General features: G+C 43.8%; 1 protein-coding gene across 1 annotated transcript in view; it reads right to left on the minus strand.

The window, feature by feature from the left end:
• LNPEP (leucyl and cystinyl aminopeptidase) overlaps window positions 1–25,146 on the minus strand; it is a 215,028-nt gene that overhangs the window by 54,075 nt on the left and 135,807 nt on the right. Inside the window, exons 12-13 of the mRNA XM_029572844.1 lie at window positions 24,615–24,775; window positions 17,803–17,894 (exon numbers count right to left, since the gene is read on the minus strand). Of these exons, the coding sequence (XP_029428704.1) occupies window positions 17,803–17,894; window positions 24,615–24,775 (253 nt within the window). The remainder of the gene's footprint in view (window positions 1–17,802; window positions 17,895–24,614; window positions 24,776–25,146) is intronic.

The raw sequence follows: 25,146 nt of genomic DNA on the forward strand, positions 1-25,146 counted from the left end.
GGGGCCTGCAACGTTTTTTTTTGCTTTTTTTTTTGGCTTCGGGAGGAGGGGAGAGGACTGGGGCTGCCATGGAGACCGCTTTCCCCCGTGCAAGTAAGTTGCTTCGCCGCTTCAGTTCTTCTCCCCCCTCCCGGAGCAGGGCGCGAAAAGCAGCCTTGCTCCGGGACGGGGGAAAATAGAAACTGAGCGGTGAAGCGAAAAAAACCAAAAGCTAGTAAGTTGTTTCGCCTCTCCCCCCTCCCGGAGCAGGGCGCGAAAAGCAGCCTTGCTCTGGGACGGGGGAAAATAGAAACTGAGCGGCAAAGCTAAAAAAAAACCAAAAGCAATTTTGGTTGTTTTTTTTTCAAAATTGACAATTTTGGTTTTTTTCAAAAGCGACTTACTTTTGGGATCTGTCAAGATCCCAAAAGTAAGTCGCTTTTGGACGCCGGCAAAACTTATCTTTTTTTTGCAGCCATCAGCAGGAACACGATCTGGCTCCCGTAGCTCCTCCCAACAAGATGGCCGCCTGCACGGGGAAAGCGTACAATTGGCCGCTGAAGATGTGGCGTCACATCCCGTGACGCCAAACGTCGTGACGTCATGTCTTCAGCGGCCAATTGTACGCTTTCCCCGTGCAGGCGGCCATCTTGTTGGGAGGAGCTACGGGAGCCAGATCGTGTTCCTGCTGATGGCTGCAAAAAAGATAAGTTTTGCCGGCGTCCAAAAGCGACTTACTTTTGGGATCTTGACAGATCCCAAAAGTAAGTCGCTTTTGAAAAAAAAACAAAATTTGCTCCCCTTTTTTTTTTGCTTCGCCGCTGTCACCTCTTCTCCCCCCTCCCGGAGCAGGGCGCGAAAGCAGCCTTGCTCCGGGAGGAGGGAGAACAGACTGACAGCGGTCAGATCGGGTCGGTGGTCCGGGTCGGGTCCGGGCTGGGGGAAAGCTTCGCCGCTGTCATCTCTCTCCCCTCCTCCCGAAGCAGGCCTTGCTCCGGGAGGGGGGGAGAAGCGCTGTTGGGTCAGATCAGATGGAAAAGTAAGTTGCTTCGCCACTGTCATCTCTCTCTCCACCTCCCGGAGCAAGGCCTGTTTCGGGAGGAGAGGAGAGAGATGACAGCGGCGAAGCAACTTATTTTTGCATCCAATCGGACCAGACTTCCTGGTATCTGTCATTTCAAATGACATTTGAAATGACAGATACCAGCGTGGCGTGAAGCCTTAGGCCCGCGCACCCAGGATCCTGTATAGGCGCTCTATCCAGTATCCTGGGTTGCGCGGGACTAAGGCTTTTCGGACGCGGCTTACATTTACATATAATTAGGCTTCAGGATCAAGCGGTAGGTGAGCTGCACTGTGCGGGCGGTAACCGCGGGTGCCGTAGGCACTAACGCAGCTCTTCCTACCGCTCGGTACTGGATCACCCTGACAGTCAGCATGGATTTACCCATGGGAAGTCTTGCCTCACAAATCTGCTTGCTTTTTTTTTTGAAGGGGTTAATAAACACATGGATAAAGGTGAACCGGTAGATATGCTGTATTTGGATTTTCAGAAGGTATTTGACAATGTCCCTCACGAGAGGCTTCTAAGAAAACCACAAAATCATGGGATAGGTGGCGATGTCCTTTCAGGGATTACAAACTGGTTAAAAGAGGAAGCAGAGTAGGATTAAATGGTCAATTTTCTCAGTGGAAAAGGGTAAACAGTGGAGTGCTTCAGGGATCTGTACTTTTCAATATATTTATAAATGATCTGGAAAGGAATACGACAAGGGAGGTAATCAAATTTGCAGATGATATATTATTCAGAATAGTTAAATCACAAGCGGTAACTGTGATAAAATAGCAGAGGACCTTGCGATACTGGAAGATTGGGCATCTAAATGGCAGATGAAATTTAATGTGGACAAGTGCAAGATGTTGCATATAGGGAAAAATAACCCTTGCTGTAGTTACACGATGTTTGGTTCCATATTAGGAGTTACCAGCCAGGAAAAAGATCTAGGCATCATAGTGAATAATACATTGAAATCATTGGCTCCTTGTGCTGCAGCAGTCAAAAAAGCAAAACACAATGTTAGGAATTATTAAAAAGGGAATGGTGAATAAAACGGAAAATGTCGTAATGCCTCTATCGCAGCATGGTGAGACTGCACCTTGAGTACTATGTACAATTCTGGTCACCACATCTCAAAAAAGATATAGTTGTGATGGAGAAGACAAAGAGAAGGGCGACCAAAATGATTAAGGGGATGGAACAGCTCCCCTATGACGAAAGGCTAAAGAGGTTAGGGCTGTTCAGCTTGGAGAAGAGACGGCTGAGGGGGGATATGATAGAGGTCTTTAAGATCATGAGAGGACTAGAACGAGTAGATGTGAATCGGTTATTTATTCTTTTGGATAATAGAAGGACTAAGGGGCACTCCATGAAGTTAGCATGGGGCACATTTAAAAGTAAGCGGAGAAAATTCTTTTTCACTCAACGCACAATTAAGCTCTGGAATTTGTTGCCAGAGGATGTGGTTAGTGCAGTTAGTGTAGCTGGGTTTAAAAAAGGTTTGGATAAGTTCTTGGAGAAGTCCATTAACTGCTATTAATCAAGCTGACTTAGGGATTAGCCACTGCTATTACTGGCATCAGAAGCATGGGAGCTACTTAGTGTTTGGGTACTTGCCAGGTTCCTGTAGCCTGGATTGGCCACTGCTGGAAACTGGATACTGGGCTTGATAGACCCTTGGTCTGACCCAGTATGGCAAATTTCTTATGTTCTCAAAGAATCAGAACATGGTCCGATATGGTTCCAGTCCCGGAGGAATTTCCCCATCTTCCAGGGAACCAGGATCTGCCTCATCAGTGCCATCCAGGCTCCTGTTGGGAATTCCCGCAGCGAACTGAGGCGTGCCCTGGCGCAGAACCATAGGACTGGAAGAGGGTTGGGGCCGCTGGCTGAGGGTCCGACCTGACAGGATTGGGCGAAGCGGAGGACTGCGCCTGAAGAAAGGCTCGCAAACCCTGAAAAAACTCCATCCAAGAAAACGCTGCTGGATGCAGGCCAAATGCAGAAGGAACTAGAGCAGGGCTCATTGAACAGCCATCTCCTGGGGAGGAGCTAGTCAAGGGAGTCCCAAGGTCTGGCATACCTCCAGACAAAGTCATGATCAGACCATCATCAGGATGGGAGGATCCAGGCTTAACAAAATCAGACGACGACAACTCTCCCTGAGCACCCAAACAGGGCTGACACATGGTAGAGGACATGTCAGGCTGAGAAGGCTGAATACAACAGGCAACTCAGAGAGAAAGGCGCTTAGGTTTCTTGTTCACCGGTACCATAAGTGACTGTCAATGTGCGTGCAAATGGCTCGTGCTGAAAAATGCGCACAAAAATTAAGCGCCTCAAAAATAAGCGCCGCAAAAACTCACGTACAACTCGTGCGCCAAAGTTGAGCATATCACCACGTTAAAAACCTGTGCCTGCAAAAGGTGTGCACAAAACTGAACGCACAACGCAGAGCTGATACACACTGATGTCCTGTAGAAGGCAGTAAAGCACACACAGAAGTGTGTGAAAACGCTGCCGCAGCCTACAACAGGGCACGCAGGCAAAAGCCTCACTGAGGGGCCTAGGCCACTGGGGCTGCTCAACCCACCAGGATGCCCAGTTCCCCTAACCCCAACAGGAGTAGGAAGGAACATCAGAACCGTGCACCAAGCACAGAGACCGGAGAAGTCCTAAAAACCCCTGTGCTTCTGAAGGGAAATTATTTTTATTTTATTTATTTTTTTAAAAACCTTACCTAAGCTCAGCTCTTACTGGCTGAGTACACAGACTGTCTCCAGCTGCAGGGGGAGAGGGCATCTGCCGTCACCACCGTGCTCAGGCTCCTGCACCCACTGCCTTTAAGCTGTACAATCAGCTAAGTCCACAGCAGGCAGGCATCCCAGCTACTGGACCAAGGCCCATATCTAAGGGACCATGGAAATCACCTCAGGAATTCCCAAATGGGGGAGGGACCATTTGGTATCACCGCAGGAGAGCGGGGCTTTTCTTTCTCTTTCCAAAATCTGAACCAATCCCCATAGGGAGATGCATGTCCACCATCTGCTGGAGACAGAGAATACTGGCCGGCTGGGGTCACTGCAAGGTTATATATATACTGTGATGTCAGCTTGCTCAGTTTCCATCTGCTGGCAGGGAAGCAAAACCCACTGGTCCTGAGTCCACCTGTCTAAACGCTAGGAAAATGATTAAGGTGATGAAGGCAAACTTGACATGTTAGGACTCTTTAGCAGGGAAAAGAGAAGACAAAATGGAGGTCTACAAAATCATGAGTGGTGTGTAACAAGCCGATAGGAAATTAATTTAATATCTCTCCAGTAGTTCTAGGGGACATGCCATTAAACTAACAAATACATTTAAAACCAATTCTAGAAAGTATTTTTTTCAGTTAATACATAATTTACTATGGATTTTACTGTCAGAGAATGTGGTCAAAGCAAGTAATTTAGCAGCATTTAAAAAAAAGATTTGGATATTTTTTAGAGGACAGGACCACTAACCATTATTTTAGCTAGACAGTCTTAGGTATCTCCAACTCTGGCTTCTGGGAGGCAACAATATAGAATGAGCTTTCCTATTTGGGATCTGCTGACTAAGACCCAGACTGGCCACTATTAAGAGACAAGATGCTGGGCTTGAAGGATCTTTGATCTGACCCAGCATGGCACTTCTTATGTTCTAGAATGTGATTTAAGGGCAGAATTTTCTATAAGCAAGCCAAAATACTTGCTTAAAGACACTTCTTAGGATTTCATACTATGAAGGACATCTGAGCAAATATTTTCCTCAAACATCAAATCAGTCAAGAGATACAACTTTTAACACCGAATACCATATGTTTCCACACTCAACAAGAAAGGGTGCAAACACAGTAACGACAGTGTGTCAAAATGGGCTGCAAGAGAGGGAGGAAGGAGAATAACTTACAGTACAAAGTTAGAAGGACCAAAGATGTCCGTTAACAAGATTCATGTGGTAAAGCTAAAATAATACTGGACACCAGAAAATGCAGTGGAAGAACACAGCTACTAATGGACTGGTGGTAAATTTCTGGCAGGGAGAGGACAGAAATTTGATCAATGGCTGAGAGTTATTGTATAAGGCTTCATAGATTTTACCCGTGGATGGTTTTACTTGGTGCGCTTGAATGGGAATATGAAGTGGATATTATAAGAATATTTTCTGCAAATCAAAGCTTCTTGCTTATGAGTAATTGAGAAGAGAGAACTGCATTCCTGAGCAGATTACAACATTAGGTTTCCTGGCTTAATAAAAGCATCAGGTTACAGGGCAACAAAACTAATGTTAAGCCACAGGCTCCAATGGCTATAATCCAAATCTAACATTTTTCTATAAAAATGTGAAAATTAAAGAAAAACAATTTTTCAATATGACTTTACAAAGTGAAATACTCAACCAAACCATAATGCATTCCAGGAAAGGACTTGCTGCTTTCACTAGGCTGCTACTGTGTAAAACGTGGACCCATAGCAGGTAAAACTGTTTTGCTAAAAGGAAAAGCTGTAGGCATATGTTAGTGTTTTATTTTTAGATGCATGATAGAAATGAAGCTAGGTGAACCAAACACAATACAGAAAGCATCATTTATAACAGAAGCAGAAATGCAAGAGCTGGAGAGGTGACTTGAGTGGCAGAATTTTGGTACTCTATTCTATCAAATATTGCGCTTCTCCATTATCACCCTTTCCATGGGTCAATGTAAAGAAATGACTAACGAATGTATGGAAAAGCTGACCATTTTCTGGCATAATACTGAATTCTTCATGGATTATGCTCAGCCACTTGATCATGTACATACCCTACTGTCCTACACTAACTCACATTTAGTTAAACTGTGTCACCATCTTTTACTTAAAAATAAAAGTCTTTAGATTCAATCTTGCTCTCTACTACTCCTGATTTGCAATATGGGTATAACTTCAGTAGTATTTACTGTGTTATTTTGATTATAATTAATTTTTCAAGAAAACGAACAATGGCCTTTTAGAACTAAGAGGGTCAGACAACTATGATCTAGAATACATTTTGCATTTTAATTACCTTGCTTATGGCATTACTTTTAAGTTATTGCAATGCTTTAACAAATAAATTACACGGATTCCAATCAATCTATGGCACCATCCATAGAATATTAAAAGGGGAAAACTAGAAAAGACTTGAATTTTATAAAATTATGGTAGGATCAATACTTTTCTACACATCCAAAACTTGGATTATGCATAAAGATGTTAGCAGAACAAAGGCAGCAGAAATGACATTTTTAAGACTGTTTAAAGGATGCAATAGACAAGATATTGAGAAAGATGATAAGAAAAGATTTTGTGAATGAGGAACTAAAATATAAAAAATAAATACATGTAGAAAACAAACTTTTTTTTGGAAGCTTTCGGAGTTTATAGTTTTTAAATTTGTATTTATGCTTTTAGATTAAGTTTGTAAATTATTGTATTTTATCCTTTGTTGTTCCTTAAAGACATTGGAAAAGCCAGGAATACAGTGGAGTAAATAAATAAATGTAAGTTCTTCCAAATCGATAGGCAGGAAAGAGATCCAGGCAGACCCTAGGAACCAACAGACTGACAGGCACTGCTGCCTAACTCGTGATAGAGGAATTCATATTTTCAGCATATAAAATTGCAGTTCCACTGTTACTATGAAACTGAGGTCCATCAGTCTAATATTTAAATTTTCTTGCAAAGTTAATCAAAATCTGAAGATAAACACACACAAATAAGAATTCAGATTTCTGGAATGGAGTAAATGAAAGTCACTGGCGTGAATAGGGTACGGAACAATATCTTATGTCTGTCTATGCTCAGAGGCTAGAAGTTTTAGAACTGCAAATCACATGTTCCTGCATTACAAGAGTTACTCAAAGAGGTCAGACATGACATTGAAAATTACACTCCTCCACATTCAACTCTTTAAAGTTCATGGGCAGCAGATCCTGTTTTATGCTTTAAGAGGTTGAGAGACTGCTGAATTCCCTTCCTCTGTGTGTAAGGCAATTAACAATACAGATGAGATCAAAATGACTGAAACAGTTCTCATCCTGGCCCTTCAAGCTAAGATAAGTAAAAAGCAGGCAGAAACTGGTGGTTGTAAGTGCTGTATTTATTTATTTAGATTTACATTCCACTTTACAGCACTTCAAAGCAGAATACATTCAGATACTGTAGGTATGTCCCTATCCCCAAAGGGCTTGCAATTTGATGACTAACCCTGTCAAATTGTATTAGGGCCTTATGGTGCTATAAAGCAGAGTTGCTTTCCTGTAACAGGTGTTCTCAGAGGACAGCATGGGTGACATTATTAGATGGAGCCCCGATGGAGAAAACGTATGTCAAAGTTTCTAGAACTTTGACTAGGTACACTGAGCATGCCCAGCATGCCCTATACCACTCGAGATCCCTCTCTAGTCTTGTTATATAGAATTATGATTAAAATAAACAATTGTGTTTCTCCTTTACATGGGGTGGCGGGCAGTTTTCATGAGGATTAACATCATGCTGTCCTCAGAGAACACCTGTTACAGGTAAGGAACTCTGCTTTCTCTATGCACAAGCAGGATGGTAGTCCTCACATATGGGTGAATCCCTAGCTACAGGCTGCTTCCCAACAGAAACCCAACTAGATGCCAATGGGCACAACACCACTGGGGCTATTGGTAATAGAGGAGGAGACAGCCTGAACCCAAACAATGGGTCCCAGGCAAGAGAGTTGGGTTCTACACCTCAAAAGTGTTCCGAAGGACAGACTGGCTGAATCTACTGTTGCATCAGCCATCCCCCATCCAGACACAGATGAGATGTGAATGGGTGGAGAGAACTCCACGTCACAGCCTTGCAGATCTCCTCCATGGGAACTGCTCACAAGTGGGCCACCGACACTGCCATGGCTCTGACAGAATGAGCCTTGACATGGCCCCCAAGATACAGTCCCACCTAGGCATAACAGAAGGAGATGAAACCTGCTAACCACCTGGATACTGTCTGTTTGGTAAAGGCAACACCCAACCTATTCTTGTGTGTTTGGCTGTAACACAAAAGAAAGCGCCATTGAGCCGCAATGTGTTTTCAGGTGAGGGGCCCACTATCACAACATCCCTTCACGACAGCGGGACCCCTCTTGCGAAAAGACAGCATTTTGATGAATCTAGGCCTAAACTTGTACCCGAGGAAACGGAGGGTAAAATGACTTGCCCAAGGTCACAAGGAAACAGGCAATGGCTGAGCGGCATAAAATCTTGATTTTAGAGAAATTACACCAGTGCAGCCACGTCAAAGGTGTGAAAAGGGTATTCTAATTTAAAACCCTTTCTCTCTCTTCATGAATACCTAACACATCAGTATACACAAGCAGGGTTGTTAGTACAGTTAAATAATGCATATGACCTACGAGATGGTCTCTCATTCATCTCCCACATCCTGCCTCCATTCAGCCACTAAGTGCCAGCCTACTCATGAAGATCTACAAAAGTGGGTGGCACACACTAACTTAATAAGGGGAAAGGGTCTATTTACGGAACATGAAGCAAGCTATAAGATTCCAAAAGTCTTAACATGGATAACACCACTTGCATCTGGAGAAAAAAACACACACAGGACAAATCAGGAGAATGTTTCCTTGGGTACTAAATCCATGAGAGGCCTGCCTCCTTGTGGGCCCTAAGTGACTTCAACTAGGTTGTATTGCCCTGTGACAGTGAGGGATATTAAATGGAGCCAGATGTTTTGATATTTTTAATATTTAGTCTTAGTTTATTGCATTGTGGAGTTAACTAATGGACAAATTATGGGTTATAGTAATATTGAGTTGAAAATTCCCATTTTAATTGGTCTTATGATTAATAATACATTACTCTGTTCTTTCAATTTATGATAAGAGACAAAAATTATTTGGCCGAAATAGCAGTGTATTCAATTATCCAGCTATAAGATTTGGATATATGAATGTGAGATCTGCAAGAAATATGTAAAACTTTGTGATCTGATGCAGGACAATAATTTTGATATTTTGTTTATGACTGAGTCCTGGCACACGGAAGCTGATATAGCAATACTGAATCGTCCGTGTCCACCTGTTTATCTGTATGAGGCTCAGTCTAGAACACTGAAATGTGGGGGTGGTGAATTAGAGATCCAATTTACAGCTGTAAGGCAGGCACTGGCGTTTGAAGCAGGGACTGATTGTTAAAGGTTTCTTCGCTACAGTTTTTTTGTGTTATATTGTCCTCCTTGGTCAAAGAAAGATTTGCTTTCATTTATAGAAAGCTTAGCAGTCTTGATTTTAAATAATCAGTGTAATAATTATAGGTCATTTTAATTTAATGTAAATGATGAGTAAAGTCACAGATGGCAGGTCAATTTATGGAAACTGAGTCAATAATGGACATACATCATATGGGCCATAAAAGAGATTTAACACTGTCACAAAGCACTGATGCAGTTGAATGCTATATAGCAGATAAGTACAGTGCCAGTACTATGGACAATTTATTATTTGATCATGGGATTATTTATTATTAATTCCTTAGATATGGCTGAAAAAAAGACAGACTTTTTGATCAAGGGTAGATATGGAGAAGTTTAGGGATGTCTGGATTAGGAAAATAGAAGGCCATACCTTTAATAATGATAATGTTTCTGATTTTATGTTGCATTGGGTTGCATACTTAAAAAGGGATATAATCAAGTGGTACCAGAAAAAGTGATATGGGTTAATGAGTAAAACATTGCAGCATGCTTTTGTCATGAGCTGAGATTACAAGGGCAAGAACTGTATAGAACTGAGTGGTGCTGGGGAAAATGTAAATTGTTCTCCCTTATGGAGTAGTATCAACACTACTGATAAATTATAAGAATAGCTACAAGCTAGATGGAACTATTATTTAGAGCAGATAAATACTAAGGAATTATTTTACATAGTAAATAACTTGTTGAGAAAGCCCAAGCGAAGTGATTTATTAGAGACTGACAGGCCAATGCAATAATCTGAACGCTAAGAAACTGTGTGGTTTTCAGCACACATTCTTAACTCGGATTATTTATTTATTTAAAACTCCTGATGCAGTAAGCTAATACTATGCAAACGAATTGGGAGTTAAACCCCCCCCCCCCCAAAAAAAAAAACCAACCCATCAACTGTAAAATGTGTTTGGCACAGAACAAAACGCACATTTTAACTTGGGAAGGTGGGGGGGAAGGCATCTCTGATGGATCGTGGCAATTATCAGGATCAGCAGCGTCAACCGCTGCCACTTAACCAGATAAGTACTGATTTATCCAGCTATCTGCCAGCGCAGTAGCACTGGAAACTTAACTCTAGCTCCGACTCAGAGGTTAAGTTTCCAGTGCTAAGAAATGTGCGATGGCCAGATGCAGTTTCGCCTCTCCATGTGAGAGCATTAAGCAGTACACCTGTTTAGGTATGCACGTTTTCTGCGTGCAGAACTCCTTGCTGTGTAGGCAGTAAGTTTTGCACACAGAAAATGCATGTTCAAATGCAGGCAGAAAGGTGTGTTTGACTGAACGTACCCTTTCTGCATTGGCCTGTGAGCGTGAGGAGCTGGCTAATTAATTTCAGGAAAAGGTAGAAAAACTACAAATTGAATTAAACCTTTTTTAAACAACTCTAGCACACATTCCTCAGTAAGCAATTTGTTTATTTGAATAAATCCATGCATCTGCCTGCATAATTTGAAATGGACACGGGTCTGACAATTTAATGACTTTAATTGGAGAAATTACTTACCTGATAATTTCGTTTTCCTTAGTGTAGACAGATGGACTCAGGACCAGTGGGTTATGTGCTCTTCTGCTAGCAGATGGGAGACGGGAGTCTGATTTCAAAGCAGACGTCACCCTATATATATATACCCCTGCAGTGACCTCAGCTCCTCCTCGAAAAACCATCGTGGATATATATCATGAATAAACAACTTGATTAAAACTGATTAAACTGATTCAACTGATTTCAAAAACTGGAGACCGCCAGTACACAACCAAGTTAACGCCGACACCAGACTAACTGCGGGTGTCCTGAACTAGGGGTAGGCAATGGCTTACTCGTATTTGTTTAATCTCTAGGTTCGCTTTCCAAGGTCCTCCTTCTCTGGGGCAGCCGTGGGCGGGATGCTAAGTCCATCTGTCTACACTAAGGAAAACGAAATTATCAGGTAAGTAATTTCTCCATTTCCTAACGTGTAGCCAGATGTACTCAGGACCAGCGGTATGTATAAAAGCTACTCCCGGACAGGGCAGAAGGCTGTCCGTGGCCCACTTAGTACTGCTCTTGTGAAGGCTGCGTCTTCTCGGGCCTGGACATCCAGGCGGTAGAGCCTGGAGAAGGTGTGTAGGGAGGACCATGTCGCTGCTCGACAGATCGACAGTTTGGCTTCTGCCCAGGCCCTAGTAGAATGAGCCTTAACCTGTAGGGGTAAGGGCTTTCCTGCCTCTATGTAGGCTGCCTTGATTACTTCCTTGATCCAGTGAGCTATGGTCGCTCGCGAGGCTGCTTCGCCTTGATTCTTCCAGCTGTGGAGAACAAACAGGCGATCCATTTTGTGCACCTGTTGCAATTGTTTCAGGTATTGTATCAGGAGTCTGTCAACATTTAGATGGCAAAGAAGGCGGGAGTCTTCAGAGTCCTTATGTTCCTCCAGAGATGGTAGGGAGATGGCTTGGTTCAAATGAAACTCAGAGACCACTTTCGGTAGGAAGGAGGGGATGGTGCTAAGGAACAGTTCCCGACAGGATAGTGCCTGTAGCTCGGAGATGCGACGAGCAGAACATATTGCCACCAGGAATACAGTCTTCAATTTTAAGAGGCTTAGTGACAGACTGCATCTTGGTCTGAAGGAAGCCCCTGCTAGAAAGTCTAATACCAGATTGAGGTTCCATAGGTGCACCGACCACTTTAGGGGTGGTTGAAGTTGTTTCACCCCTTTTAGGAAACGGACCAAGTCCGGATGCGCTGATAGATGGATTCTGCTCACTTTGGCTCTGAAACAGGAGAGGGCTGCTACTTGAACCTTGAGGGAGTTGAGAGACAGACAATCCTTTCTTCATACCGTGCTGTAGAAATTCTAAAATCATTGGAATCTTGGCCATCTGCGGAGAAGCCCCGCTGTCCTCGCACCAGGCTTCGAATATTCTCCAGATTAGTTTGTATGCCAGAGATGTTGAGAACTTCCATGCGCGGAGCAGGGTGTCAATCATGGCCTTCAAGTACCCGCGCTTCTTCAGGAGAGTCTTCTCAAGGGTCAGACCGTAAGAGAAAATGGAGATGGATCTTCGTGAAGAATCGGGCCCTGCTGGAGAAGGTCCCTGTGTGGAGGTCAGCACAGAAAGCTCCCCGCAAGGAGTCTTTGCATGTCTGCATACCATGGGCATCTTGGCCAATCCGGGGCCACTAGTAGAACTAATCCCCTGTGGTGTTCTATCTTGCGGATGATCTTGCCCAGAAGTGGCCATAGGGGGGGGAGGGGGAGGGAAGGCGTACAGTAAGTCCTCCTCTGGCCAGATCTGGACGAGGGAGTCAATCCCTTGGGAGTGCGGCTCTCGTCTTCGGCTGAAGAACCTGGGGACTTGAGGATTGAGAGAGGTGGCCAGAAGGTCCATGGCTGGAAGACCCCAGCGATTTACTATCAGTTGGAATGCTCTGGTCAACAGCGCCCATTCTCCCGGGTCCAGGCTCTCTCTGCTGAGAAAGTCAGCAGAGACATTGTCTTTCCCTGCGATGTGGGAGGCAGAGATCCCTTGTAGGTTTACCTCCGCCCATGCCATGAGAGGGTCTATTTCCAGAGACACCTGCTGGCTTCTGGTTCCTCCCTGGTGGTTGATGTAGGCAACCGTTGTAGCGTTGTCCATCATTTCTCTGATCACTTGCCCTTGTAGCCTGTGGCTGAATTGCAGGCACGCTAGTCTGACTGCTCCAGCTTCCAGGCGGTTTATGTTCCATCCCGGCTCTTCCTTGTTCCATTGTCCCTGGGCTGTCAGTTCCTGACAGTGGACTCCCCACCCTCGTAGGCTCGCGTCTGTGGTGAGCACGATCCAGTTCAGTCGGGATAGGCTTACTCCCCTGCTCAAGTGGTCTTTCCTGTAGCCACCATTGAAGCTGAGAACGTACCTCTGCTGGGAGTTGGAGGCGAATTGAGTAGTCCTGGGACAGTGGGTTCCAGCGTGACAGTAAGGCGCACTGGAGAGGTCGCATGTGAGCCCTTGACCACGGAACGATATCCAGGGTTAATGCCATGAGCCCGAGGACCTGAAGATAGTCCCATACCTTGGGGCATGTACTGGTCTTCAATCGTAATTGTTCCATCAGCTTCTTCCTCCTCGGGGGAGGGAGGAAGACCTTGTACCGTTTGGTGTTGAAACAGGCCCCCAGGTACTCTAGAGACTGAGAGGGCTGCAGACTGCTCTTGACCTTGCTCACGACCCATCCGAGTTCCTACAGTGGGTTCTTGACTCTGCTGGTCATCTGTCTGCTCTCCTCCAAAGATTTCGCCCTGATCAGTCAGTCATCCAAGTAAGGGTGTACCAAGATCACTTCCTTCCTCAGTGTTGCCACCATGACCACCATAATTTTGGAGAATGTTCTGGGGGCGGTTGCTAGGCCAAACAGTAGCGCTCAGAACTGGTAATGGTGTCCCAGTACCACAAAGCGTAGAAAATGCTGGTGATCTTGATGGACTGGAATGTGAAGGTAGGCTTCGGAGAGGTCCAGGGAGATTAGGGAATCTCCTGGTTGTACTGCCATTATCACGGAGCATCTCCATGCGGAAGTGTAGTATCCGCAGATGACTTGACGTTCTTGAGATCTAAGATGGGTCGGAATGATCCTTCTTTCTTGGGAACGATAATATAGATGGAATAACGCCCCGTATTTTGCTGGGGTGTAGGGACCATAGTTATAGCTTTCAGACTGAGTAGTCAGTGGCTTCCAATGCCAGTCTCTTGGTGTGGGAGTGGCAGGGTGATATCAAATTTGTCCCAAGGGATGTGATCTCGACCCATCGTTTGTAGAAGAGGGAAAGTCGACCCCCTATTTCCTCTTCCTGTGGGTGGGTCAGCCCATTCTCATTGGGTAGCATGGCTCGAACCTGCCCCCGGGCCTGTTCGTCTCTTGGTTTGCTGGTTCCGAAAGGGCTGGGACCTTCCAGAGGGACGAGGTTATCTGGAATGATGAGTTCCTGTAGGGTCGAAAAAGTTGAGAGCCTCTGCCCCTAGTTCTTCTGGGGGAGGGGCACTGGGATCTTTTACCCCTGCCCTCCTGTAGTCGAGGCACTGGAGATTCGCCCCACTTGCTGGCTAACTTCTCTAATTTGCTTCCGAATAAGAGAGATCCCTTAAAAGGGCATTCTTGTGAGATTCACCTTAGAAGTCGCATCTGCAGACCAATTCCGCAACCATAACTGTCTTCTGGCCGCCACTACCGAGGCTACTCCTCTGGCTGAGGTACGCACCGTCAGGAAGGCTGGTGCAGGTTCAATCGTTTCACTGGAATACGTTCCGGAGTTATCTGCCTCTCTCCAGAGGAGCAAGCAAGAACATGCAACTAGCGCTCAGCAGGGAGCAATCTGCAGTGACATTGCTGTTGCGAAGGCCTGCTTAAGAATAGATTCTAATCTATCCTGAGTATCCTTCAATGCAGCCCCTCCCTCAACGGGAATGGTTGTTCACTTTGAGACAGCGCAAGACCATGGCGTCCACTTTCAGGAAACGAAGGCGTTCCTTGGTTGCTGGTTCCAGAGGGTATAAGGCTTCTAAGGCCCAACTTCCTTTAAAGTTTGCTCCAGGGCATCCCACTCCAGGTCTCTCAGTTCTTGGATGGCTTCCATCATTGACTAATAACATGAGGCCTTACGAAGGGACACCAAGATGGGGTTGTTCTTTGGTTCCGCCATAGAGTCCGTGCCTGGGATCCCCAGAGTCTTAAGAGTCTGGGAAACAAGGGCTGGTAATTCATCCCTGTGGAAGAAGAGAAGCATGGTTGTGTATGGTTCCAGGACTGGAGGGATTTCTCCTTCCTCCAGTGAGCCACCATCATCTGAGGTGTCCGGGTCCCTGTCAGGAAAATTCTTGGTTAGGCGAGGCATGTCTCGAGGCACCTGAGCAGGGCCGGGAGGATCCTGTGCTCCCGGCTGGGGTTGAACCCGGGTCGCAGCCGGGACTGACTGTGCCTGAACGAAGGCTTGCAGTCCCTGGAAAAATTCTAACCAGGAGAAGGTCCCTGGATCCATGTTAGCCCCAGGGGGGATTGGAATAGGGGCCCCTGAAATGCCCTCTTGTGGAAATGCCATTTTGGAGTTGCATAGGTCCAGGGGTGCTATCGTCTGTAGTAGTTCCGGACCCATCCTCAGACTGTGAGGGACCAGGCTTTGGTACCCCCTGGGCTTCTTCGCAATGACGACACAGGCAGGACTCCAGTTCAGGCTGTGCGGCTCTGATGTGGAAGGCTGTGCAAAGAGTGCCTTCTGAGCTTCTTGGACGCCGGTGCCATTGCCTCTGTGTACAGACGCACAGGTATGCTTCGATATGCACGCAGTTATGCGCGTGAGCACTATGCGCACGTGTAGTTGGGCGTGCGTCTACGTTGGAGGCGCACAAGTTGGGCGCATTGACCGTCCGGCCTGCCCCGCGTGTACTGCTGGTCAAGAAGGAAAGATGGCACCTCCGAGGGTCTCCACGTGTCCAGACCCCTGCACCAGACCGGGGATTAGACCATCCAAGTCTGCTCAACCCGATCTGTGCTCCCTTTTACCTCGCCGGATGAAAATTGGAATCAATACGGCACTCCGAGCCCCGGAGACCTGAGACCTTAATTTAAAGTTTTCTGTTTACCTGGTCTCTGCGCTTGCTGATCGCGTGCCGGGACGGTCTCCAGCTGCGGGGGGAGAGGGCTTAACCTTCACCGCCATGCTTGGTTATGCACCCGCTGCCTTTCAGCCACTCTAGGGGCTAAGTCCACACCGGGAGCCGGCTACCGGACCAAGGCACACCTCTGAGGGATATTGAAATCACTTCAGGAATTCTCAACTGGGGAGGGACCTTTAGGTATCACTGCAAGAGAGCGGGGCTCAATCTTCTTTCAGGTAAATTTTGTCTTTGCTGTAATTTCTTAACACTGTGCTGGTGGTGGGATAGTGTCCGCATCTGCTAGGAGACGGAGAGATACTGAGGAGCTGAGGTCACTGCAGGGGTATATCTAGGGTGACGACAGCTTTGAAATCTGACTCCGTCTCCCATCTGCAAGCAGAAGAGCACATAACCCACTGGGTCCTGAGTCCATCTGGCTACACACTAGAAAATGAGCAATTAATTCTGGTACTTTCTACACCTAAACTGAGTCCAAGTAGCAACACTTATACTGGGCACTGAAAGATCAACACTCTCATGCTTAATCACAGCTCAGTTTGCCCTGTCCTAAAAGACCCAGACCGACTTGGGTTTCGGCCTCTTGCAAATTTGCTTCCCTTAGGGATGCTTTTAGAGAAATGGGTGCTGAACCAATTAATTAGATTTCTTGGAAGAGAATGAATTAGACAAATTTCAATTTGGGTTTCGGAAAGCATGAAGCACAGAGCAGTTATTAGTTTCCTTGCTGGTTTCCCTGGTGTACTCTACACGGTGTGAATCTGATGAGGGCTCTTTAGTGGTAGCTGCATTTAATATGGTTAAACCACAAGATACTTCTGCAGCATGTCCAAGCCACTGGGCTAGGATCAACGGTGCTTACCTGGAAGTTAGAACACAGCAAGTGAGTGAGAGAAAAGTGTTCAAGCTGAAAATCATTAAAACTTGGGCAAGACCTTGCTTTATCATTAGTTTTGTTTAATATCTTTCAACAGCCCCTGGGCTTGCAGGCTTAGAAGATTATATATCTGACAGGAAACAGATTAGTTCTAAATATAAATACAACTTTTTTTTGCAGATTGGTAGATAAGATCTGGTAATTTAAACACCTTTGTTAGCCATGGATGATTGTAATCTTCCAACTGTAGCAGAAGCTAGAAATCTTGGTATAATTCTTGACACTAGGCTGAAATTTAAAGCGCAAGTTAAGGTAGTGGTGAACTCTACCTTTTTCAGGCTGAAGATGGTATGTCAGTTGAAAGATGATGCACTAAATGCAGAACTGCATACAGGCACTACATTACCACAATGCCCTACAGTTTGGGCTCCTATACAGATGATATGAGTGATGCAGCCAGCATAGAATGCTGCTGCTTGGGTAATTACAGGGAGTAAGAGCCATGAGCATATTACTCCAGTCTTACAAGCTTGTATAGGAAAAGGACACAATTCAAGGTGCTGGCCTTATCACTTAAGGCATTATATGATAAACCCTCATGTTTAAATGGGTTGATTAAGCCTTATGTAACTGTATCGCTAATAACGCCTCATCTATAGACAATCTATTAAGGACCATAACCTTCAGGAGACAAGAAAGGAGACATTTTCTATATTAGATCCAACTTTGTGTAATATTAGAAAGATGTGAGAGACAATATCTGCACTTTAGAAAAAGACTTAAGGCTGAATTATTTAGGTAGGTGTATAATAGAGATTGATTTTTATGAAAAAGAATGTGCCTGTATGTTATAAAGATGTGTCATGTTACATTGTGATTGGTTTTATCGGTATCTTTTTTTTTCTTGAATACATGGAATATAAGAAAAATAAGTGAGGAAATATAACAACTTGATACAAACAAAACATGGAGGGATGTAAACTCACCTGAAGTTTTGTTCAGAACAAACACATTAGAACATAAGGTAGCCTTCTGACAGCTGCTATTTTGGTATACAAGTGGAATACTCCATATAGGGCTACAAAAAGACAAAATTCCATTTATTACTTACACCTTTACACATAAAAGCATATATCAGAAATGGTTTTTTGTAATTCTCTCAACACAATACTTAACTATTGGGTAAAGCACAACCAGACGTCTATTTTCATTTATACTTCTCTGAACTGAAACAGGAGATTGATGTTTGATTTAGCTAGACTGGAATATCAAAGCTAAAAGATGATGGGCTAAACCAGATATCAAATTATCCTTAGCAGCCTTTTTTTTTTTTTTTTATTGGCTCAATCTGTTACGTTAGTGCTGCTTTCCAATGTATGATCAGAGCTTTTGCTAGGGCTCTTTTCTGTCCAGACTACAGTGCTCACATTAAAATGAATAGAAAAAGGCATTAGCTGCATCAGAGTCATAGACAAAATATTCCTAAGTATAAGAAATGAGAGAAGTAACTGCTGAAGAAAGAGGAAGTCTGGTTTAAAAAAAACAACAAAAAAACCCCAAAAAACGAAGAGGCGCCAGGCTGCTGCTCGTACAGTAAAAGAAACAAGAATCAGATCAAAAGCCAATATTCCTGAAAACTCAATTAAGAGAGTACAATGTGGAAACATTGTGCGTTAAGAACTATAAGCCGTTTTTAGGGTTGGAACAAATCTGCAATAACCCATCTGAGAAGTCACATCAGAGATGCAGCGCAGACAGAGCAAAGCAGCAAAACTGGTATATTCATTTAAAAAAAAGACAAAAAAAAAAGAATTCATACATGGTATTAATGTAACACGTAATGGCTCCCCATTCAATGTATTCTTACGGCTCATGCACGAGAACCCGGGTTCCTAGAGCACAACCAATTAAGGAATTCTGGAAAGAGATTACAAGTAAAATCTTGCTTATCAACAACCTCTTTATACTTGGTTCCGACACTGTAGGATTCAGATTGCTTTACAGTGCCCAGAGTTTGTGAAACCACCTCCTCACTCAAGTACAATTCCATGATACCCTTGTTTAAATTTAAATTGGTCTTTTCTGATGCAATAAAGAGGATAAACAATTCCATGTTTCTTGAGGCACAACGTATAAAGTAGGAACAATAAGACTAATACAGAATTCGTGTGTGCAAGAAATAATGAGCAGACCCCTAGTTTCTTTAGCCTATTTCGGCCTTGTCCAGAGAGCGGGGTCCACCAAAGGCAGCCCTGCCCTCTTGATATTTAAAAGGGAAAGCCGTGAACTAAGCACCTTGGACTGCAGAAAGCACTCCTAGGGGTATCATAAAAACAAAAAAAAAATACTATGGAGACTCAACTGAGGGCAATCACTTAACGTGGCCACCTACAAATGCATACTGCCTCCAGTTTCTGTGGGAAAGTTTTCAAGGTTCTGCAGTAGAAGTCAGCAGGTTCTGTGGCACAGTTCTCAATTCTGCAGCAATTTTGCTTATATTTGCATATTAATAAATACAAATATTTATATTATTAAAAAGAAACATTTTCTGACATTTGTGCCCAGTTCTTTATTATAAGAATAGGGACTTTAGTGATTGGTGCTAGGGAGAAAGAAGGGGAAGGGACCTGAAGGGTGGGGAGGGGGGGGGGGGGGGAAGAGGATTTCAGACGAGGAAAATGGAGAAGTAATCTTAGACAGAAGAGGTAGAGAGATAACCTACACCACCTGTTTGTAATCCGCTTTGAAGAACCTAAAGTTGAAATATATATAAAAAAAATAAAGTATGGAGGAGACAGTCACAGAGGAAGGATTATTCATGGACATCACTTCACCTATCCCCCAAATCAGTCCACCATCTCACTGTCTCTCCACACGTGAGGACAGAAAGACTACACTGCCCCATCTATACAATTGCTTGGCTCTATAATCCCCATTACTCCTTCAGAGATCCCCCTGTGCTTGTCCCACATTTTCTTAAATTCACATACTGCACTGATCTCCACTACCCTTTCTGAAAAGAAATACTTCCTTCGATTACTCCTCAGTTTACCCCCTTTCACCCTCATCGTTGTGCCAGAATTTTCTTTCTATTGAAAGACCCATCTCTTGTGCACTGATACCTACAACATACATGTTAAATACTCATTATCTCCCCATGTCACGTTTCCTCTAGGGGATACATGCTCAGATCTATATTCTCATGTGTTTTACAAAGAAAACACCTGTTTTAGTAGCCATTATTTGGACTGATTCCATCCTGTTTAAGGTGCAGTCTCTAGAACTGTACACAGTATTCCAAATAAGGTCTCACCAGGGACAAGATCACCTCCTCTTCTGCTGAACGCTTCTCTCCCTATGCACCCAAGCACCCTTCTGGCTTTTGCAGTTGCTTTACCTATCTGGCCACCCCCACAAACTATATCATTCCCTTGGGTTTTTGCAGCCCAAATGCAAGACTCTGCATTTTTGTAGCATTAAATCTTAACTGCCAGACTCTGGACCATTCCTGGGGCCTTGCTAGATCCCTCCTGTTTTCCACACTTTCCTGGCTGTCTACCTTGTTGCAGATTTTGTAATTATCTGCAAAAAGACAAACCTGTTCCAATACGCCTTCCAGAATTAATCGCTTACAAAAATGTTGAAAAGAACTGGTCCAAGGACTGATCCCTGCAGCACACCACTAGTAATACCCCGTGTTCCTTGAAGTGAGCTCCATTTACCTCTACCCTTTGCCACCTTTCACAACCAGTTTTAGCTTAGTTGTTTAAGACCTATACCAAGGGCACTCAGTTTATTTATAGTGGCTTGCAAAAATATTCAATCCCTTAAAAAAGTCAGCAGATTTGTGTGATTACAAATGACACATTATTCCAGACAGTATATGTTTATTGCAAACCAGTATGCTCTTAAAGTAAATTTCAAAGCCACAATTATCATTTCTCTGCATTTTTTGTAAAATAAAATTAAAATCTGAAAAATGCTGCTTGCAAAAGTATTCAACCCCTTCAGACTAGCACTTGGTAGAACCACCTTTTGCTGCAGTAACAGCTTTACGTCTATTGGGGGAAGTTTCTACCAGCTTTGCACACTATTTCGGAGTGATTTTTGCTGATTCTTCCTGGCAGATTTGCTCTAGGTTGGTCAGGTTGGTTGATGATGCTTTTAGACTGCAATTTTCAAAGAGTGCCACATTCTCAATTGGAGTGAGATCTCAACTTTGAGTTGGCCATAGTAGATCATGCACATTTTTGTTGTTCAACCACTATGTTGTTCTGGCCCTGTGCTAGGGATCATTATCCTGCTGAAAGGTGAACTTTCTCCAAAGTTTGTTTTTTAGCAGACTAAAACAGATTGTCTTGCAGTATCTCCTTGTATGTTTTACAATCCATCTGTGCTTCAATTTTAACAAATTCCCAGTCCTCTCCAAGGAAAAGCATTCCCGTAACATGATGCTGCCAGCCCCTTGCTTTACTGTTGGGATGGTGTTTGCTGAGGAATGGTCAATGTTAGGTTTGTGCCACACATAGCCTTTTTGAATTTTGGCCAAAAGCTCCATTTTTGTCTCATCGGACCATAAAATCTTATCCCACATTTTAGCTGGGTTACTCTGATGCTTTCTGGCAAACTCTAGATGTGCTTTGATGTGGTTTTTCCTTCAGTAATGACTTTTTTTTAGCCACCCTCCCATGTAGGCCAGTTGCATGCAGAGCTCTTGAAATGGTTGACTGGTGCACTTCCAATTCCAGTCTCAGCCATTGAACTCTGTAGCTCCTTCAAAGTGATTGTCATCCTCTCTGTGGCTTCCCTCACAAGTCTCCGCAGTGCCTGAGTGGTATGATGCAGCTTTCATTTCCTCACAATTGATCTAACAGTGCTCACTGGGATATCCAAGCACTTGGTCATTGTTTGGTAGCCTTTTCCTATCTTGTGAATGTCTATAACCTTATCTTTAGTTTCCTTAGAATGCTCTTTGGTCTTCATTTTCCAGCTTTCCTTCAGATTCCCAGTCTGACCAATGGTACTTTAATTAGGTGATCTTCTGCCCAGAAAAGCTGAATTTTAATGATTCACAGATAGAGGCCAATTGTAAGTCAATTGTTAGGGCAGTATCTTTCACTTGTGTAAACATGGAGCTTCCAGAGCACAGGGTTGAATTCTTATGCAAGCAGCATTTTCCAGTTTTTAATTTTACTTTATAACAAATTGCAGAGAAATAATGAATTGTGACTTTGAAAATGTATTTTAAGAGCATACTGGCTTGCAACAAACATACTGTCTGGAACAAGTGTATCATTTGCTGACTTTTTAGGAAGGGGGGGGGGGGGTGTCCGAATACTTTTGCATGAAACTGTATAATTCACCCCTGTTGAACCATTCCAAAAGCCTTATTGAAATACAAGTACACTACATCTACCATTCTTCCCTGATCACCTAGTCAAAGAAATTCATCCGATTCATCTGACAAGAGGTACCTCTGGTAAAGACAATGCCTCAGATCTTGTAATCCACTGGATTCCAGAATCAGTACAATCCTCTATTTTAACAACGATTCCATTAATTTGCTCACCATAGAGATCCGAATAACTGATTGCTAATGTCCAGTTTTCTCCTTACTTCCACTTTTGTGAAGAGGCACTATATCTGCCTGTCTCCAGTCCTCCAGAGTTACCCCCAACTCTAAAGCAGTATTAAAAAGGTTAGCCAGCAGAACTTCTCTAACTTCCCTTAAAAACCTTGGATGTATCCAGTACAGCTTTATCACGTTTTCTACTTTTAGTTTAGCTAGCTCCTCACAAAACACACTTTCTTGAAAATGTGAGGTTTATTCCACTTCCAATCTTATTTGTACCTATTTTCTGTAGTCCTAATCCCAGATCTTCCTTAGAGAACTTCATACAGGAGTGGGTCAGCACACCTTCATCGGGAGGCTTGAGGGGGCTCACTACCAGAGCCTGTGCCTCATTTGGGCTGCCTGGGACAAAAAAAAAAGGAGACCTACCCAAAGGTCGAGCCCTCTGAAAGGTCGCTCCTCTAGAGGGTCAAAAACGTTTGAAACCCCTAGTACGACCTCTCGTGGTGGAGAAGCGTGGCTTCAGTTTCTTATCTGGTAACCAAGGAACCTGGGACTCACCCCACTTATTGGCTATTTTTTTTCAGCCTGCTCCCAAACAAGAGTCAACCTTCAAGGGGCAATATCGTAAGGTTAGACTTTGAAATTGCATCAGCCAACCAACTTCTAAGCCATAACTGATGCTTGGCTGCTATTACTGAAGCCACTCTTCTGGCTGAAGTGTGAACTAAATCACAGATCACATCTGCCAAAAAGGTGGCTGCTGGTTCCATCACAGTCCTGGAATTCACACTAGATTCATCGACCTCCTGAGAGAGAAGTAAACAAGAGCGAGCAAGCGACCATGGAACCATAAGGGGCGATCTGCAAATTCACTGCCATCACTTCAAAGACCTGCTTAAGGATAGCCTCAACTCGCCTATCCTGTGAATCCTTCAAGGCTGCTCTCCCTTCTACGGGGATAGTCATCCTTTCGGTAACGGCACACACAAGCGCACCCACTTTCGAAAAACACAATTGCTCTCTTGCAACTGGATCCGGGGGGGGGGGGGTATAGTCCTTCCAAGGCTGGTCCCCCTTTAAAATTAGTTTCTGGGGTGCCCCATTCAAGATCAATCAATTCTTTAATGGCCCTCATAATAGGGAAGAAACATGAGGCTTTAAGCAAAGAAATCAAAATGAGATCTTTCTTTGGTTCAGACATGGATTCAGCCCCCGGTACCCATTTTCAATGTCTGGGAAATCAGAGTCAGTAACTCATCTCTATGAAAGAAATAGAACAGTTATATACGGCTCCAATCCTGGAGGTATCTCTCCATCCTCCAGGGAGTAAGGGATCAGCATCAACTGTGCCATCTGGGTCCCTATCGGGGAGACCTGCAGCAGGTATCACCACAGGAGAGCGGGGCAAATTAATTTTCCTTCTTCTTTTCTCCTTTAAAATTTGTAAGCAATCCCCAGTAGGGAGATACACATCTACCATCTGCTGGAGACAGAGAATACTGGCAGGATGATGTCAGTGCAGGGGTATAAATACCGTGATGTCAACTTTGCTCCATCTCCATCTGCTCGTAGAAGTATATAACCTACTGGTTCTGGATCCACCTGTCCATATGTTAAGAAATTGGGAATTGCTATGCAAACAAACTAACCAACCTCCTGGGGTTTAGGTTGGGGGGGGGGGGTGAAGTATTTAATTAACTAATGGCTCAGAAACTCAGAGTTGAGCATTTACTCTACATTGCTTGGTAAGTTGCACTGTACCTAAGATATTTTATAATACAAATTACAGATTTTTCTCTTATGGATAGTCTGTATTCACGGTTTACTAGCATCCCCTTCAAAACATTTAGTTGAAGTTACTGCAGCTCAAGAAGGTGCCACCTGTTACTGTAGGGTTTGAACACTGTCACACAAAGATACTTACTGTTGATTCTTTTGATTGAATACCTCAAAATATATCCTTTTTTTTTTGGTTATTTATTTATTCAGTGGGGTTATACTTCTCTCTATGATATAGCTTAGGATCTAATCAAGTTTAGAGTACACATTGAGCTAAAATAAGACCATTATAAGGAATTCACAAACACTGTAAGGCTTTCAAATTACTGGAATTTATGCACTGAATATATTCGATTCCTTATGTGCATATACATACATACACAAAAACAGATCGCAAAGTATTCACCAATGGCTATCAGGTGCACCAGAGAGGAAGAAGAATACCTGAGGCTTGCATTCTGATCCTTCATATTGACACTTCGTAGGAAATACTCCTGGTGCAGTGAAATGCTCTTTCCTACCCTCTTAACAGTTACCAGAGGAAACCCTTTCTGCAACGTCCAGGTTCTCATCAATTGTGTGACATTCAATGCTTCACCTGTGATCTGGAAATTGGACACAAATAAGAGGGTTTCCATAACCAGTTTATTTTCAGTTACATTTACAGCAGATTTTGATTTTATTGTATACATATCTATGGCAGCAATATATGGTTTGTGACCATTCAACGGCTGACAATACAGTTTTTAGACCACAACTCACAATTAAGTGGAACCAAACCCTAAATTTGAAAGTTAAAATGAAAATAGTGTATTTCAGTGCAGTCCACTCAGACCTAGCTTGTTGCAAACATGGCTCAGTACAAAGCTGCATATCACTTATCTGGAAAATTCACCTATTAACATGGAGCAGTCCAACAGCCAAAATGCTGTGCAACTGTTTACATGCAGCATTAATTCAATGGCTCATGTCAATA

Source organism: Rhinatrema bivittatum, chromosome 1, assembly GCF_901001135.1.
Source record: "Rhinatrema bivittatum chromosome 1, aRhiBiv1.1, whole genome shotgun sequence".
Lineage (NCBI taxonomy): Eukaryota > Metazoa > Chordata > Amphibia > Gymnophiona > Rhinatrematidae > Rhinatrema > Rhinatrema bivittatum.